Source organism: Cyprinodon tularosa, unplaced genomic scaffold (genome assembly GCF_016077235.1).
Source record: "Cyprinodon tularosa strain WSP-4 unplaced genomic scaffold, ASM1607723v1 ctg393, whole genome shotgun sequence".
In the NCBI taxonomy this organism is placed as follows: Eukaryota; Metazoa; Chordata; class Actinopteri; order Cyprinodontiformes; family Cyprinodontidae; genus Cyprinodon; species Cyprinodon tularosa.
Window position 1 is genome coordinate 229,457 of NW_024039111.1, and position 18,695 is coordinate 248,151.

Sequence of the window (18,695 nt, forward strand, 5' to 3'; positions counted from 1 at the left end):
AACAAATAAATTAAAAACATTTTCCTTAATATAAAATCAAATTCAAAAACAATTGATGTAAGATTTAAAAATCAATGTGACCAAACATTCTGATTTAATGATATCTATCTATTCATTTAAGACAATAAACCCCAATGGCAATGATGGTCTATGAATGAATTGGATAAACACTTTGAAGAGCCAGCTCTATAAAAAGGCTCTCTGCCATCTGCTTTTAAACAAAAACTCATCAAACAATTTCTAAAACTAAAAAAAGATAAATTAAATATTGAATAGTGATGCTGAAATATTTGCCTACATCTTATGAAAAGGTAAGAGAGAAGAAGAGAGTCAGAAACTACTAATGAACAGTCAAGACTGTATTATAAATAATGTAAGATTGAATCTGGATAAGCTGGATTATAATGTTTATATTATTGAGGGCAGTTTTGTCTTATTTGTTAATTTTTGCAAAGCATTAGATACAGTTAGTCTCCAATTCACGACCAAAACAAAGCAAACATTTGGATATGGAAAACGGTTCATCGGTATATTTATTTATAACAGCTGTAGCCGTTCTATAAAACTGCCATATGGAATGTTGCTCATATTTTTTTTAGAGGAAAAAACAAAGCTGCAGAATCAGTCCATATGTTTCTTTTCTGCTTGCAGTACAAATGATGGCCACTGAAATTAAAATGACACATTTTTAAGGTACTGAAACTTTGAACAAAGAATCTAAAAGATCACAGTTAGCTGATGATATGGTGATTTTCCTCATTTATCAGACTGGTATAAATTAATTAGACTTTTCAGACAAGTTTGGTTTAAGAATGAATTTAAGCAAGTCCATTCTGCCGGCAATTAAAAATCCCCCAAAAATTCCAAAATACTTGGTATCTGAGAAAAAAAAAAACTGCTGGGAGTGAATGAGAATCAAACTGATACCTTTCTAATCTAACCCTACAATATTCTGTGGGTGGCTTATGTGCCTTCTCTCAATTCATGCTCCAGTTTTATTAGCCAAGGCTATTTGAAGTCCAACCTATATTTTGTTATCAATAAACATTCTGAAAAAGATCTGTAAAAAAAACACAAAAGCTGGACCACGTTCATACATTTCATCAAGAACAACATAGTGCATTTAAAAGAACGTGTGACAATTAATATTTATAAAAATTAACTAGATATCCTAAAAAGGAAAATATTTGCCAAACCAAAATATTAAATCAACAAAAAAGGGGGACTGGAATTTTTGCTAAAATTTAACTAAATATTAGAGAAAAAAAACATGAACTTATAAGACTTCAATAAACAAGCAGACACGGCTTCCCACCAACCATGGAACAATAAATAGATCAAATATTAAAATAAAAAACTACTTTTTAAAAAGTTGCGTCATTTTTGATACAGACTAATCAAGTTATCTGTCAGCATTACAAATATATACTTATAAGACTGTATTGCTTTTTAAAAGCTTTAAATGCATCAATTTGAGGTCAAGTTTGTGAAGCAACCAGGAGGTATTTTTTACACTCAAATAAGTCGACATCAAAATAAGTTCATTTTTTCTTAAAATAGGTGTTTGTTCTTGAACTGAGGGGGTAAGTGAGAAGCTTTGTCAATGGAGCAAGAGGATTTACATTTAAAATAAGAAAAAGGAATTGCATTGTCTTATTTCAAGTGCATTCTATTTAATTATCTTATTTAAGATTAAAAAAACTTATTATAAAAAGGTTATTTGCAAATGGAATGAAAACATTCCATTTGCAAATAACCTTATTTACCTGCTCAAATTAAGGGTAAATACACCTAATTTAAGAAAAGTTGCCTTATTTCTAGATAATTTTTTGCAGTTTAATAACCAAATGCAGCAGACTATACATATGGCATGGAATAAAAAAACATGTGGAAACAAATATATCAGTAATTTAATTCCATCCAGAAAATGAGGAATAGCAGCCTCACACTGGAATGCCTTATAGAAGTGAAAATGGGGAGCGTATGGGTGTAAAAACCAGTTTGTGTAAAAACACAATGTTGCCAAGATTCACAAATCAGCCTGTAAATATTGATTTATTTAAAAAATTGCTGATATAATTTTGTATGAATCTGTGCTCCCAGATTTGTTTTTTTATGTTTCTCTCTTGTATTCATTTCATTTGGGCTTTAAAAACAATTAAAGTTTGATTTGTGGCTAATTTTTACAATTTATGTACATATACAAACTTTATTTTTAGAAAGTAAATATAAAAAAAAAGATCTGACTATTCTTTAGCTAATTTCATCAACATGATCCCAATGACTAAGTTCTTAGTAGTGGCTGAAAATTCCTTTATATACAGAACAGCCTAGTTTAGATGTTTTAATGTTTGGATTGATGCATTAGATTTTTGTGACACTTCATAGTTTCAGGTAATCTGACAAAAAAGTCAGAGTAATAACATCCCTGATATAACCTTTTCTTTTGTAAAATAAAAACACCCTTCTTCTTCTTAAGTCACAAATGAACCCCGATTAACACATTAGGACACAGACACACACACAGGACTCAACTGTAGATTTATTGTCAGGCTTTGGAATTCCTGTCAACAAAAGTGAGAAAACATGAAAACAGATGTTAACATCAGGATTAGATGTACTCCTGAAGGTGAAATATGAACAGAGAACAACATTCAATACATCTCCAGCAGTATGAGGTCCCAAAAGCACTGATTTCAAAAGTCAAAACCAAAAACGCATAAGAAGGAGCCCTTCAAACAAACATAGTGGTGGCAATATGATGGCCTGGGCCCTTAGTGCATCGGAAAATTGATTGATGTAAAAAGGATTTCTGCTTTCCACCATAATATTCATTCATGATCCCTCACAAAGTATTTGTTTCATGATCTGAAATGTTTCAGAGAGACAAAACAATAGAATAAATCTGCAAACAGACTAATACTGGTTCTTGGCGCGGTACATAAAGTTAAAATTTAACCTTTGAAAGGAGTCTCCATCAAAGTAAAGCTTTGCAACACCTAATCGAACACTTTTAAATAGACAGAAAGATGCATGATTCTGAATTTAATAAAGACTACGTCACCATTACATGATTTATGCTAAACCCCAACGTCATTTAGATTCATAAGACATATGGTCTGTGATTCTAGTTGGTAATAAAACAGACATTGTTGTCTTTTTTCTTTTCATGAGCTTTAAAACTCATATCAGTTAAGGTTCAGAGAAAAAATACATACATGTGAAAATGCTATGCTTTGCATTTTTAACACAACAGCCATGAGAAAATATATGACTGTGTTGGAAAGCAGTTAGGCAACAGGAAACAGGTGGACTGTTTCTTCAAGCTTCTTCAGAATTTAAACACCTGCATGTCTGTTGAAAGCCAACCAGTCAATGCTCTGCTTTCTCTCTTGCATAAACATCTCCTTTATTTTTATTTTTATTCCCTCATGAGAAAAACCATATTTCTTCATGCATGTTAATCTTGAACTGACTGGGTGGGGATCTGCTAAGATTAAAAATATACAATATTTATTCTTTTAGGTTTTTCTTACTGGAGGAGCTAACATGCAACGCACCGCTCTGTAGAGTTTTAGCAAAGGGATCAAGTAAGCATTGGAAACTTGCAGATCCTTTAAAATGTCTAACTATAAAAAAAAATCTAATCTAAATTTTCTTTTTAAATCATTTCATTTTTTTCCCATTTTTCTCTATAGAGTTGTGTGCAAATGTTAGAAAAGTGTTTGCAGTATCTGAGGAAAGTTGCTCATATGACAAAATGAATAACTGCTAGGATATTATACTAATTAAACTAAAGAAACATATAAAGGACATACTTAATAATCAAAATAAATGCTCTAGTTTTTTTTCTTTGTATCATATTGAGGAATTAAAAGAAGTGTTTTGTCTTGTAAGACAAAACTTTCTGGTGAGAAGCTGTGGGAATGAATGCTAAGCAGAATCAGTCTGCATTCATCTGAACAGAGCAGTTGGTAAAAACCAGCGAGCAGGACGGCAACAAGACGGCCAGTGAGCGGCGTAGACCTGGGAAGGGATCGGCCCCGTCAAGCGTCCTGTTCTCATCATTACTCTCTCCACCAGGACCTTCCTCCTCATTCTGCTGCTCCTCCCCCCCTTCCTGCCCCTGTCCTTCTTCTGCAGGGGGACTCTGCCGAGGTTGAAAGATGACATCTAAAAACTCCAGCTGGCGGAGGCCGCGGAGCATCCTGCAGCTCCGTACGATCTGCAGCTCGCTGAGCGTGCAGGCCCACAGGTGCAGACATTTCAGGTCCTTCAGACGGCTGGCACACAGCAACCCCGTTGCCACCTCCTTCCCACCGAGACTCAGCTCCTCCAGACCGAGCCACCCAGCCCCCAGTCCCAGGGAAGCCATCTGTAACTGATAGCCCTGCCTTGCTGTAATCCCTATTTCGAGATATTTTAGTCTTGAAAGTCCTTCTGGGCCTGAGAGCCCTTCTTTTGCTGCACAGCTCCTGAGTCCGTTTGCTGTGACGCGAAAGGTGTCACGTAACTCCAGACGACTGAGCCTCTCCCATGATGCTAGATTCTGCAGATGCTGATCTGTAAAGGAAGGGACGTTGTTGAGGACCAACCGCTCGACCCCGATCCCTAAAGGTGAAGCTAGTCCTTTTCCTTTCTGAGCGCCTCCCTGCTGTTTAGCCCCAACACTAGATGTGGCTTTGGCTTGTTCGTGGGGCCTGGGAGGTGAAGCAGGCAGAGTCTGGTTAAAAAAGCTACGAGGCAGCTCACAGCCACGCAGCTCCAGCACCCGCAAAGTTCGGGGCAGGACCTGGCAGCCTGGTAAGCTCCTAAGGTCAGCATGCAAAAGACAGAGTTTACTGAGGCGGGGACATTTGGTGGACAAAGCTTTAAGCCAAGACTCGGAGAGAAAAGTGCCTCCTCGAGCAGAGAGCAGCAAACCACGCAGGCGGAGACACCTCAGTCCGCAGCCAAAGTACTGACGCAGAAGAACCCAAAGGATCCGGGACGTCACCTAGAACACGTTGGACGGCCAATGAAGAGACGTGTGAGATGTGGAATAAAAAATGAAAAAAAGTTTCTATTAACAATTCAGGTGCTAAGAATGAAGGAAAGCACAGAAGGATGATAATACTTTTAAAAAGCAGAGAATCATGCAAAAATATTTTTAAAATGTTTTACACACGGAGTTGGAATAAAAAATATGTATGCTATGCTAAAGATTCCCGGTGTTTGGTCAGGTTAAGTTTAAATGGTGTTGAAAAAGTAAATGAGATCAAGTTTGTGGGAGAGACTATAAATCACAAACTTTGTTTAAAGCGTGTGAAGCGTAATTATCCAGATCAATTACTGTGCTTTATACAGTAAAGTGTTTTTCATATAGGAATAGTTTGCATATATTGTATTGTGTTTTACCTTACCTGTCATACTGAGCTGAAATTTGGGTAGATACTGAAAAAAACTAACATTGACCAAATAATCAAGCTTCAGAAAAGATATATTAGAATAATACATAATGTTGGATATTATGAAACAGCTAATGAATTATTTGTAGATTTGCTTTTTTGAATAGTGAAAATAGTCTTATATCCTCATCAAGCATGTTTTAATTTATCTATATCAGAGAAAAAAAAAGCATAGTACAAAACTCAGACTACACCTTTAAGATGTTTATTTGGGAAAAGTTTTCAAATCCTTTTAACCATTTCCTTTAACATTTATGCACTTCTTTTGTGTTTCTGAAGCTTTTTTATATAAAATCCCAAAGTAAAATATAATGAAGCTTGTGGCTGTATGTGAAAACACTATAGGGGTTTAAAAACTTTTGCAAGAGAGAAAAATGTCAGTCTTACTCCTTTCCATCCAGTCAAATCAACTGTTCTCCACAGTCTTTGGTCTTTAATCAGGCGTTTCCATCTTTTGCAAACTCTAGAAACACAGTAAGAAAAGGTGAATGACTGAATGTAGAGTAAAGGGCTTTGGTCAAGTCTCCTGACTTAAATAAAAGCAACATAAGTACAGATCATTTACCATAAGAAAACATTTGCAATATAAACAACTCTCATCTGAGGGAGTTACAACAAAGAAAATTGTTTCAAAAGCAAAACACCTCCTTACCTTCCAGCTCTGACGAGCTCTCTGACACTCAAGTATGAGAGTACGTCTATTAAAATGTTCTCTGGGAAGTAATCCAGATTACAACTTTCATATTCATCCATTTTGTAAATAAAAGTCCAAACACGGAATTATATGTTGACGCACACGACGTTGCGCCTAAATCAACGATCCCCGGGAAACAGCTGCCCGTCCACACTGAAGGACCTAACCAGGCGGAACAAACGCGACTAGGAAATTATTTTTCACTAGAAGTGTCGCGACTGAGTGTATTCAGTCTTTCCCTTTATGACACTGGAACATTTATAGTAACAATGGAGCTTTAAACCATGTTTAGAGACGCTGGCAGAGGAAGTGTTGCCACCTATCGTTCATTTAGCGAAACGCTTCTTGCGCATGCGCGCTTCACCGGTGTTGTGCCAAAAAAGGTACTCCGACTGTAATCATGTGCACCGGCGTCTCTGTGGATGTTACATGTAAATAAAATATAAGAAATACTCTTTCACATTTCTATCAGCACGAAAAACACAATTGTATAAACATTTACTAATTGTTACATATTTAAAGTGACGCTGGTACTATTGCTGGGATAGGCAACAGTCGGAAAGTACCTAAACATGTTTCTTAATATCATAAGCTTTATTTAAGTATAAAGAATGTAGAAATGAGTTAAATGACGTAATTATTAGGCACATAGTAGGACTAAAAAATACGAGCCACTTTGCCCTGAGGTAAACCAAGCTAAAACACAGAAAAACAGGAAACAGAACGCATTGAAATTATCTTCCAATGACAGCGTTGCATTTTTCGACACAACACCGGACAAGATGGCGACCAGCAATGGTGGAGGAATGGAAGTGGATGGAACAGGCAAGTAATAATAATATATCCGAGCACCTAAGCCTCTCACCTACATGAATGAAAATGTGTACGGCATCATGTGTTGTAGATTTTGATTGTAAATAATCTTACTGGAGATATTAATGTGTTTTAAGGCTGCCCACATTATAACCGGGTTAACGTTCATATCTTAGCCTCCTGTTATTTGGTTGCAGTCGCTTCTATGTTCTGTTCTAATTATGAGCCTCGGTTAAGCCTTACGTCATTTAATACATTTATGTAAATCAGCAAATACGTAACAATATAAGTTTTATATATATCACTACCATATCTCCGCATTTATTGAGTGTATAGTTCTTGTCCTTAGCAAACCTTTTTGTTTTAACTTCCACCATTTACTCTGAATATTTCACTTTCCTAGTTGCTAGTATCTAACCCCTGGGATATTTAGCTTGATATATTGTTTTTAAAAGGCAAATACAATAAAACGTAGAGTAGGATCACCACGTTTCCTTGTAACAAACTCATTATTCAACATTACACTTGTTTATTTAGGATGGTTTGGCAGCTAAACATGGTGATTGTTCTGCCACCACATGCTTGCTCAGGAGGAGGGTTTACTTTAAAGTTAGTGTCTTAATATGATTACCTGAACTTTTATAGATTTAAATCTCATTTATATTAATGAATCAATTAATCTACCAATCACTTAGTCTTTATGGATAGAAAACTTCTGAGTCACAAAAACAAGATAAACATATTAAGGTCTGAAGGATTAAGGAGAAGAAGATTGTTGATGGCACACGAGATAGTAAATTTACAATTGAAAATATGTAAAAAGAAACGAAGACTCTAAAATTGTTCAAGTTTTAAACCTAAATCATGAAAAAAAATGAGCGATTGTTCGAGTTAATGAATGTTTCCAACAACCAATGTTAACCTTTATTAATCATAGCATCAAAATTAACTAAATATTCTAAATGTCTCTATTTAAAGTTGATATGAAGCCTGTGTAATTGTGTAATAAAACTGTATGTATTACTAGCTTTAGCCAAAGTTCAATTTAACCTTGTATTGCCATCCTGTCCATCCAAATTGAGTTTAGCTGTTTTTATGGTTTATCGACCGTCATTTCAGCCTAGACACAATGAATAACTATCAAAACCTGTTAAACAGTTCTGTTAAATTGTTGTGCTTATAGCTAGGATCCTATTGAAGGGTTTTTAACTAAATATTTAGTTGGTCTGATCTGGTTTTATGTCTCTCTGGGTATTAAACTGATGCGTTTGCCTCTTAATGTGTCTTATTTATATTTGCCTTTAACTAGCTCCATAGAGATAAACTTTACTTCTGTTTTTTTTTTTTTTTTTATGAAGTTTTACATTTTTAATGGAAAAACACAACATAAATAAATGGCCTAATCTGGTACTTAGAACTTCACTGATACTTTCTCCTTATTTCTTGTTTTATGCTGTTTTGTTGAAACAATTATTTTTTTTTTTTTTTGCTTTGATACGTCTAAATAGGTTTACATTTCATACAGTATGATGTTACAGCTCACCTTCTTTGTGTTTTTTTTTTTTTTTTTATGCATCAGCAGCCAGCCCCAGTGTTATGGCCTCGGGGGTCACTGGGAGCGTCTCTGTGGCCTTACACCCTTTGGTTATCCTCAACATATCAGACCACTGGATCCGCATCCGCTCACAAGAAGGCCGGCCGATGCAGGGTACGTGGTCGGAAAAAGAGTCGGTTTAAAGCTGCATCGTTCTGGAGATGAAATGAACTGTTTGTTCTGCCTCCTCAGTGATCGGAGCGCTTATCGGGAAACAGGAGGGTAGAAACATCGAGGTGATGAACTCCTTTGAGCTAATGTCTCACACCATAGACGATAAAGTGCACATCGACAAGGAGTACTACTACACTAAGGAGGAACAATGTAAGAAGTGATTTTATTACTAAAGCGGGATGTTTGAGAGCTTCAGAGTAGCTTTTATGTATTTAATAAGACATTTAAGGAGCCAATAGCTGAAAAACGGAGCAAAACTCTGTAGGGAAGGCTCATGTCTTCTGAGGATTTTCTTTGGTTGATTACTGTGAGCGATTCCAGCATCAACATTTTTCCATACCTGTCAACTTTCTATCTGCAAATTAATGGAACAAGATAAATATAAATTGGATTAGCGAAAGGTTGTTAGACATAATGATATAGAAGTAGACAATAAAAATACATCCGTTCGAAAGGGGCTCAGAAACAACAAAGTCAGTTTTGGGTGTGGCTTCACAAAGCCCTGCTCTCAGACCTGAAGGAAATGTGTAATAGGGCTGCAACTAATGATCAATTAGCTAATCGATTAAATCTGTCACTTATTTTTTCAATAATCAGATAGCAAAAGGTTCCTTAAAGAAGATTTTTGTACAGAATTTAAACCAGGTGAAAGTAAAACATTTGCACTGTTGTAGTTCTGGATAGAGCATACTGACATTTTTTATTTTAATGTTAAATGCAAATGTTTATATATATTTTCATTTTACAATTTTGGTATAATCACTGCTCTAAGTAGGTTGTTCTGTCAGCTAAACTCTATACTCCATTTTAATGATTGATTTCTAAATTTGTAGACGACTATTTCAATAATCGATTAATCCGATCAATAGTTTCAGCCTTAGTGTTTAAATATTATCAAAACAACCTGAAGCCCGCAGACACCAGCTCTGTCAGGAGAATCGGACCAAAGTCCATACAAACATCTAACTGTTAAACCCATTTAATCAGAAAAAGGGACGAATTATTTGCTCCCTTTCCGAACATTTTGCCAATTTAGCCCGTTTAAATGTTAGAGAGTACGAAAAAGTCTGTTTATAAATATCTGTTTGATTGGATGTAAAAAATGTCACCTTTAGAGCAGTCACATTCAGATAGATGATTTAAAAGATAAAATGTCGGTAGCAGTGAGAGTTTTTAGGCGTGAACAAAATATTTTCTCTTTAATAGTGAAAAGTATTTGATCCTCCTGGATGTCTCTCAGTTAAACAGGTCTTTAAAGATATGGAGTTCTTGGGTTGGTACACCACAGGCGGTCCTCCCGACCCGTCAGATATACACATCCATAAACAGGTTTGTAAATGCTCCAATGCCTCAATTAAAGAATAATCAGTGATCAGAGAATCTGATTGGACTGCTTCCATCTGCTGCTATTCATTAATGAATATCTAAATCAGGAACACGTTTGTTTTCTTTTGCACCAGGTGTGTGAGATCATTGAGAGCCCCCTCTTCCTCAAACTGAACCCAATGACCAAACACACCGACGTAAGTTCATCTGCCTTTAAAAGTCAGAATCAGCTGTAAGGTGATGCAGTTTCATTTTGATTCAGCTCCTGCTGTGATCTTCTCTCCTCCAGCTTCCTGTTAGTGTTTATGAATCAGTGATAGACATCATAAGTGGAGAGGTGAGATTGTAACGCAGCCTCAGATGGTTTATTTCCCTTCTGCAAAAACCTGGTAACTTATTAAGTTTTTCATCAGGCCACCATGTTGTTTGCTGAGCTGACTTACACCTTAGCCACAGAGGAAGCAGAGAGGATCGGTGTCGACCATGTGGCTCGAATGACAGCCACCGGAACTGGAGAAAACTCCACTGGTAATTCTGTTTTCTGTTAAAAGTTATTTTTTCTTTTTAAACAAAAGCAGTTGAATGCAAAATAGAACTGTGAATATTTGGTTACATCTGATCTGTGGTGACCTGCAGTCTGGTTACCTTTTTAAATAAGTAGCAGAGGAAGTAACGCTAATCTTTTTTTTTTTCCTACAGCACAGAATATATGAACCATTATCTTTCATCATGTCATATGTTCTGACACTGAATGGTCTGTGTTTCTTCTGTTAGTGGCTGAACACCTTATCGCCCAGCACAGCGCTATAAAGATGCTCCACAGCCGAGTAAAGATCATTTTAGAGTACGTCAAAGCCGTCGAAGCAGGTAAACAAGCTTATTTATAAGGGAACAGGGAGGAAAATATGTAGAAATCAATGTTTGAAGGAGCTGCAATTATTTCATATCCTTTTTGTTTCTAACACGCCTCCATAATAACGAGTTCCACTTTGAGAAGATCTCAACTCTTTATCATATTTGATACATGAGGTTTTGAGAGCTCTGCATCATCAGTGGGACATTTTTGATCTGACTACACAATCAGACACATGTCATGAAGAGACAATGAAAAAAATCTGATAAAAAAATAACTTGTATATCAAAATTGATGCAAATATATCATCATTTTTTTTTTATTTCCTTTGTCAGTAAGTAAAATTTTATAAAAATTCAAAAAAATAAATATTTTCGAATTTTTTGAAAAGGAGACTTTTGTCAATTATTTCACGGTCTAGGCTTTAGAGGGTTAAAAGCATCCCTGAATCTCTGTTTTTTTTTCTCTGTGTCACAGGAGAGGTGCCGTTCAACCATGAGATCCTGCGAGAAGCAAACGCCCTTTGCCACAGACTGCCAGTCCTTAGCACCATTAAATTCAAAACCGACTTCTATGATGTGAGTTAATCGTTTATTTTCATTTTCAGTTTAAATTTGGAACAAAGATGCTCCTTTAGTGTTTACCTGATGCACACATGAACATGTCTAAACGATAAGAGACCAGAGATGCCCTCATTTCTCTGCTGTTGTTTATCAACGCTATTTTTAACCACCAGCGGTGCTTGTGAACGCTCCTCACGCTAATCTATAGATACCTGTAATCGGAGCAGAGTTAAAGTTTTAAGAGGAAGATTTATTAAGACCAGCTGGTTATTTTAAAATGCCAACATTTTAAAGAACTGAGTCAGGATTGGGGTTTAAAGATTGGTCTGGAAATAACAGCCGTTCATCACAGTTACCTGCATAAACTTTGAAACCGTGTAAAAATTAGAGACCGTCAGAGCGATTGTGATGCTAGAATGACATTTCACCATTAGTGAAGAATTTTCATTGTCATTACACTGTCACAAGAGTAACGAAATGAGCTCTCTGCATTTAACCAATCCACCTGGGGAGCAGTGTGGGGTTAAGGGTCTTGCTCAGGGAGCCAGAGTGGGAGTCTGTGGGAGTGGGGCTCGAACTCAGAACTTCAGGATTCCAAGCTCTATGCCCTAACTACTAGGCCGCCACTCCCCTAAAGCTTTGTTCCTCCTCTCCAGTAGGAAACTTATTCTGGGTTAGCGGCGGATTTTGGGGCTCTGAACTACAAATTCCCTCAGTAGAAACATAATAAAACGGTGGGAAATAATGTAAAATCTGTGTAGATATCTCTTATTTTGGTAAATATTTCTATCCGCAACAAATATCACAAATACATCATCTTTCAAAAGCAATGTGTGCATCATTTACAGTACCGTTGAAAAGTTTGGGGTCACATTGAAATGTCCTTATTTTTGAAGGAAAAGCACTGGATTTTCTAATTTCTTGCATCACAGATTTTTAAATAGGAGTCATTGATGTCAGGTCAGAACATCATCTTTATCTTTACCTTTGTTTTAAAATAGGAAAAAAAGTGTTAAGGGACCAAAGTCTGAGCTCCATCCACCACACTGCAACTCATGAACATTTTGTCTTACCTATAAAAAAAAATGTTTTTACTGGACTATAATATGCAGGTTTTCCTCTATCTCTATTTAAAGATATCCATGGAGATAAATAATCCGATCACCATACTTCCTATATTACTGCCAAAAAGGAAACTGGTTTCTAAATTTAATTATTACATTTTATATATAAAGAAGAAAATACAGATAAATATTATTACAGATTATAACTATAATTCCAGTGAATTCTATTATTTTATCAGCAGTCTGAATAATGAATACTCAGTGTGAGGTCTAGTTTTTATAAAATAATAATTTTCAGTTGCCAAAGTAAGTCAGTAAAAACAACATTGAGACACAAAGGGTCATTATATCATTAGATATGTTAAAGATATCTTAGTGAAGGGCTAAATGAACATTTATGTCAGAAATATGTTAATGGTTTGTATAGAAAGTTTCTAGCTTAATATAACAACATTTAAGGTGTTATGTAACAGTAGGAACTCATCAGAGCCCACTTAGTGTTTTATGTAAAGAAATATGAGCATATAGTTCAGATGAGCATATTCTTTTGCCATTTCCCTCTTTCTAAAACTGTTTTCTACTGAACCTCTGTGTTTCCTGCAGCAATGTAACGATGTGGGCCTCATGGCCTACTTAGGCACCATCACCAAGACCTGCAACAGTATGAACCAGTTCATCAACAAGTTCAACGTTCTGTACGACAGGCAGGGCATCGGCCGGAGGATGAGAGGACTCTTCTTTTGAGCTGACGAAGCGATGGGGGAGGGGGGCTAACGCACTATTTTTTGTTCTCTGTTTGTGATCTGATCAGATAAAAAAAGAAAAAAAAAAGAAAAGATTTCATTTCAGTTTATCTTCAACCACAACCCTTTCTAAGGAGCATTCGGCCACACGAATCAGTTTAAAGCCTCTCTGGTCTCCTGGCAGCAGAGATCACTGAGCACGGACGTTACTTTACCCACTTTGTTTTATTGTTTCATGTTTCTGTAAGTAATAAATGCTTTTTTTTCATGGAATTTTTTGTGTCGTCTCTTGTTTTTTTTTTAACAGGAACTAATTATAGTTATTATAAAGACCGTTGAGAGAGCTGCAGGTTTATTATCAGGGTAAACCTTTACAGTCAGCTGGTGTATTTCTGAAGTAGCGTTCCTGCTGTGTGACCGCCTGCAGAGGTCTGAGGCAGACAGGTATACGTGGCAGAACAGGAAGCCTTGTAGAGCTGCAGAGTTTGGTAGATAACCTGAGTAAGCGTTTGTTTGGGTATTAAATGCACAGCAGAAACCAACATAATGACCCCCCCCTCCTGTGTTGGTCGTTTACAAGGTTTGTTTTTAGCTGCCATGTGGCTCTGGGAGGAGCAAACCTTTTCTCTGCATTATCTTGCACCTTTTTAAAAGTCCTAATACAACCCATTAACTGAATAAAACAACGTTTCTCTCTTTTTATTGCCTCATTACTCAAACATTGGCTGAAAACTGCTCTTTTTTTTTTACATTGTGAAGATAAATACAGTAAGTAAGTTTTTATCACAGCAACTCAATTCTCTTTTTGCACATTTCTTCGACATTAGATGAAGGTTTCAGTCAAAGTTCATGGAAGGCACTTGAATGACCCCTCATTTGTTCTCCTCAGTGGGCTCGTCGGCAGCATCATCAGGCTGTGGGTACTGGAAGCGGGCCGGGTCGTACAGGTCGTCCCTGGGGTCGTAGGAGTGGGGGTGGTAGTAAGGGTACGGGTAGAAGCCGTGTTTCTTCTCTTTGGACGAAGGAGGTGCCGGTTCTTCTACGTGTTCCTCCTCTGCTTCTTCCTCTTCGGTTGGGGGAGGTGGTGGTGGTGGGGGACCCATAATCTTCCCCTTGATGGGTCTTGGAGGATTGTCAATAAGGCAGTCGGGGTCCCAGTAGGGGTCACAGTCGTACTCCATACCCTTGAAGACGCGGATGGGTGCCGGAGGGGGAGACTTCTTGACCAGAACCGGTGGAGGCATGGGAGCCTTCTTTGGATGAGGATGCTTATGGACCATCAGAGGGGGCGGTGGGGCTTTCTGGGGGGTACAGTGAGGATGATAACGAGGGTCACATAGCACCGGAACAGCCCCGGAAGGCAGGTAGACGATGTGTGGCTTGCAGAGGGGGTCCTTGCTGTTGCACAAGAAAAGAACGTCCGCCTGAGAAATGGCTGGAGGGTGAGGAAGAGAAGGAGGGGTTTCTGGTTGATCCGTGGGCTTTGGGATTCCTTTCATTGGAGGAGGAGGAGGTGGAGGAGCATACTTGCACCTTTTATCTGTGACTGGGTCGCACATGATCATTGGTACGCCCAGTTTGCTCTGGAAATAAGAAGCGTTGGGGCCGTATGTATGCTCCAGGTACCTCATCTGCTGGTAGAGCATCCGGAGCTTGTCGATCTCATAGAGCTGTGAGGAGAGAGAGAAAATCACTGCTGTGTTCCCCGTTCTACATACAACCTACCTACACTTACAGAAAACTTTAAACTACTCAAGAAATATACAGACCAAAAACATGACCTACATCTAATCTAAGCTGTTAATTTAATCTGTGAAAACAGATTTAAGTCAATAAAGTAGCCTCTCACCCCCTCAGTGTGTCCGATGCTGCTGTAGTATCTGTAGTACGCTTGGAAGTCTGGGTTTCCTCTGTACCACCTGGGGTCCGCATTACGCCTTGGCCTCGAGTGAGACAGGAAGTCGTTGGCTTTCTCAGAGTGAATGCTCACATCGCTCAAAGGCACCATCCCTGTTAGAAAAATATATAAAAACCACCATTAAAAAAAAAAAAAAAAAGAGTAAAAAGCTGCTTTATGATATTAGAATCTTTTTTTTTTTTTACCTTCCTGTTTGATGGCCCCCAGCAAAGATTTGGAATCTATCAGGCCTACAAAAGGAATTAGATTTATCTGTGATAAATGGTTTCCAACCAAAACTACAAAGAGAAGAGAAGAATAACAGACCTGAGAGAAAAAGAAGACAGCATAGTGGCCCCAGCGAGCCATGTGAAGAAATCATGTTGAACCTGCAAAAAAAAAAAAAATTATAAGGGGAAAAAAATTATTGATGAACATGCAAATTACACAGACATTTTTAATCCAATGGTCCAGATATTGTATTATTTGTATTTAACATAAAAAACCTTAATTGATACCAAACCTTAGAAAAACAGATTAAATACTATTTTTATTTTCATTAAACTTTATTTAATCAGGAAAAAAAATCCCATTAAGATTAAAAACCTCTTTTTCAAGGGAGTCCTGGCCAAGAGCCAGTAAAGTTACATACAGAACTGAAATGAATTAAATTAAATACATAAAGAAGCACATCAAGTAAAACAATGACAGACAATTGAAGGCGTTCCAAATTCTTTCATTTTCAACTTAAAAGCATATAAGGATAAAATCTCAGTCAACTTCCAGTCTGTAAAAAAAAATCCACACAAGGAGCTGGGTATACGAAGGCTGTCTTTCCTAGATCTGTGCAGGATAAAGAAACAGTGAGCAACAGCTTATTGTTGGAGATCAGGGCATAAGAGACTATGCTTTTCTATATAATGGATTTTTTCTAATTAATATTACTAAAAAAGATTCCTTATGGAGCAGCTTTATGAATAAAACCAAAAACATGAACATGTTTCACTTACCAGGCAAGGTCGCCGTCTTCACTGAACCAGCAGAACCCACTGAGCTAAATATCTAACCCCTCTGTCATCCATTCTGTAACTTTATCCTCTGTCCAATTAGATTTCCCCTGACTTTCAAACCAAAATCCTTTCTCCTCCTCTTTTTCTTCATTCTAGATATCGTTTAAAGTGAAGCCCTGCGGCACCAATTAGGAATAAAAAGCCTCTGGACCAAAGCCATAAAGAACAAGACTTCAAATGGAAACTCCCCATTAGGTCTGGAAGGAAATCATCACCTGCTGGGAGCAGCTACATACAATCATAGTGAAAATGCTGTCTACTGAAAGTGTGCCTCAGCAGAAAAAAAAAAACTGTAAAAAAGAAGCACAGATCAAAACCATAAACATATATTTATAGGATTTCCAGGTTTTCCAAACATGGTTGGTTCTTAAAAGTAGTTATTTTAGCTTTAAGAACACCTGTTTTTCTAGCTGTTGTGGGACAAGATGGCTATCAAAACAGCTGCATTTCCCACTTTTGTCCCTGCATGTTCTATGATACATTTAAAGTACTAATTATACAGCGTTCCTGTACATAGCTATCATTCCAAGCATAAAAACTGACTTTTTTTTTGCACAGTTTTCACACCATGAACAAAAGACACATACCCATGCAGAAACTGGGTAAATAATTTGAATAGTACAACATAGACTCAGATTAAGTGGTGGAGCCAGCAATCTAAAGAAAGAAGTGGCTGAAAATGGATAGGCGTCACAAGTTCAAAGTCAATCTATATCATACAATGAACAAGCATGTTGAACTTTCCAAATGAAGTTGAGTGCATATTTTTAATGCCTTTGGTAAGAAATATACATACTAAGCTAAAGCGAGTGAAATAAGTGTTAAACACGGCACCATTTTTTTCTGCTGTAGAGGTGCTATTGACAGGACATTTTCACCAGGTGTCTGCAATAATACATGCAACCAACACATACAAAGAAATCAAAACAAAGATGTCCAGAAATTAAGTTGTGTAATAAAGTGAAATGGCACGGGGAAAAAGTTTTGAACACGTGAAGATAAGAAGGTGCTAAAAGGCATGGAAACCAAGACACCAGCTGAAATCTCAATAATTAAAAAGCAATTATGCGCCTTGTAAGAGCAAATTTCTATTCGCTGTATCAGTCCCAATTGATGGCCTATATGATGTCTCTGGTATCAGAAACATCTCATGATAGATAAAAGAAAAGAGTTTTATCAAGTCCATTGCAACCATATTGCTGCAAATAATGGCATTGGTTACAGAATGATTTCTTAACTTCTGAATGTAAGCACTTTTGTGGCCATAATTCTAAAGAGGAAAGAACATCATTCACCATAAACCCACCATGACCAGGTGCTTCTCACAAGATATCTGACAGAGTGGTAAAAAAAACTAATCAGATGAGGTTTCCAAAAGCCAAATATCACCTTTGGAGAGCTTCAGAAATACCGGGAATTAGCAGGTACAATAGTTTCAAAGAAAACAGTAAGTACGACTCCTTTGCTGAACAAAAAGCATGTTTAAGCTTGTTTTAAGTTTGCTGCACAAAATTTGTGAAATGCTGGAAGAATGCTCTTTGGATGCCTTAATGGACATGATGTTTGGAGGTCAAATGGCACTGCACATCAGCCCAAATACAGAGAAGCTTGGAGGTAAAAACATCATGGCGTGGGGCTGTTTTTCAGCATAGGGTATAGGCAAGCTTCAAATAATTGAAGGATGGATGAATGGATAAATGCACAGAGACATTCTTGATAAAAAATCTGCTGCCATCTTGCAGGATGATGAACATGAAACGTGGGTGGACATTTTGGCAAGACAATGACCCCAAACACACATCCAAGGATACTCCTAATTGGTTTCAGAGAAAGAAAATAAAGCTTCTAGAATGCCAATCGCCTGACTTGAATCCAATAGAAAATCTATGGAAAGAACTCAAGATCTGAGTTCATAGAAGCCCATGAAACCTTCAAGATTTGATGACTGTGTGGAAGAATGGGCCAAAAATCACACCTGAGCAATGTAAGTGACTAATTTCTCCATACAGGAGGCATCTTGAAACTGTCATTGCTTACTTTGTTTAAAGAAAGAAATACATTTCAGTAAGTGTGTTTAATACTTTTTCCTTTTCATGTCACTTTACTACATATAACTTAATTTCTGGACATCTATGGTTTGATTTCTTTTGTGTGGATTGTTACAAACACCTGGTGAAAATGTTGTCAATAGCACCTCCAGAAATATATTTACTGAGGAAAAAGGTAGTGTTTTCAATGCTTATTTAACCTGCTGGATCTCTAGTTATGCTGCAATAGACATGGGGTCCACTTTACATCATTGTGCTCCATTCCACTTCTGTTCTCCCATTCCTCAGTATTTCTTAGTTAAACGTGATGCACTCCGGTTTTTCCTCATCATAGTAGCTTCATCTGTTCTGTTCCTGTTACACCATCCTGAACAGAAGTATCAGCTGGACTGCTGCCATCATATTTATA

General features: G+C 37.2%; 3 protein-coding genes across 4 annotated transcripts; 1 reads left to right on the forward strand and 2 right to left on the reverse strand.

Annotated features, from left to right (window-relative positions):
• Positions 1-3,682: 3,682 nt before the first annotated feature.
• On the reverse strand, positions 3,683-6,480 carry LOC119791491 (F-box/LRR-repeat protein 12-like). The gene is made up of 3 exons (XM_038297625.1): positions 6,100-6,480; positions 5,835-5,910; positions 3,683-4,996 (listed from the first exon to the last, which is right to left on the reverse strand). The coding sequence occupies exons 1-3, from the start codon at positions 6,198-6,200 to the stop codon at positions 3,944-3,946; spliced, it is 1,230 nt and encodes a 409-aa protein (XP_038153553.1). The 5' UTR covers positions 6,201-6,480; the 3' UTR covers positions 3,683-3,943.
• A 357-nt stretch (positions 6,481-6,837) lies between these two features.
• cops6 (COP9 signalosome subunit 6) lies at positions 6,838-13,544 on the forward strand. 2 transcript variants are annotated; one of them, XM_038297657.1, is made up of 10 exons: positions 6,838-6,966; positions 8,537-8,662; positions 8,741-8,872; positions 9,963-10,051; positions 10,183-10,245; positions 10,338-10,385; positions 10,462-10,576; positions 10,823-10,915; positions 11,379-11,479; positions 13,132-13,544. In XM_038297657.1, the coding sequence occupies exons 1-10, from the start codon at positions 6,924-6,926 to the stop codon at positions 13,270-13,272; spliced, it is 951 nt and encodes a 316-aa protein (XP_038153585.1). In that variant the 5' UTR covers positions 6,838-6,923; the 3' UTR covers positions 13,273-13,544. The 2 variants fall into 2 exon arrangements, with proteins under 2 accessions (XP_038153585.1, XP_038153584.1); XM_038297656.1 differs by having other exon boundaries at positions 6,873-6,966; positions 8,534-8,662.
• Positions 13,545-13,940: 396 nt separating this feature from the next.
• Positions 13,941-16,197, reverse strand: LOC119791512 (formin-like protein 20). The gene is made up of 5 exons (XM_038297655.1): positions 16,179-16,197; positions 15,496-15,557; positions 15,375-15,419; positions 15,121-15,281; positions 13,941-14,941 (listed from the first exon to the last, which is right to left on the reverse strand). The coding sequence occupies exons 2-5, from the start codon at positions 15,548-15,550 to the stop codon at positions 14,144-14,146; spliced, it is 1,059 nt and encodes a 352-aa protein (XP_038153583.1). The 5' UTR covers positions 15,551-15,557; positions 16,179-16,197; the 3' UTR covers positions 13,941-14,143.
• Positions 16,198-18,695: the final 2,498 nt, after the last annotated feature.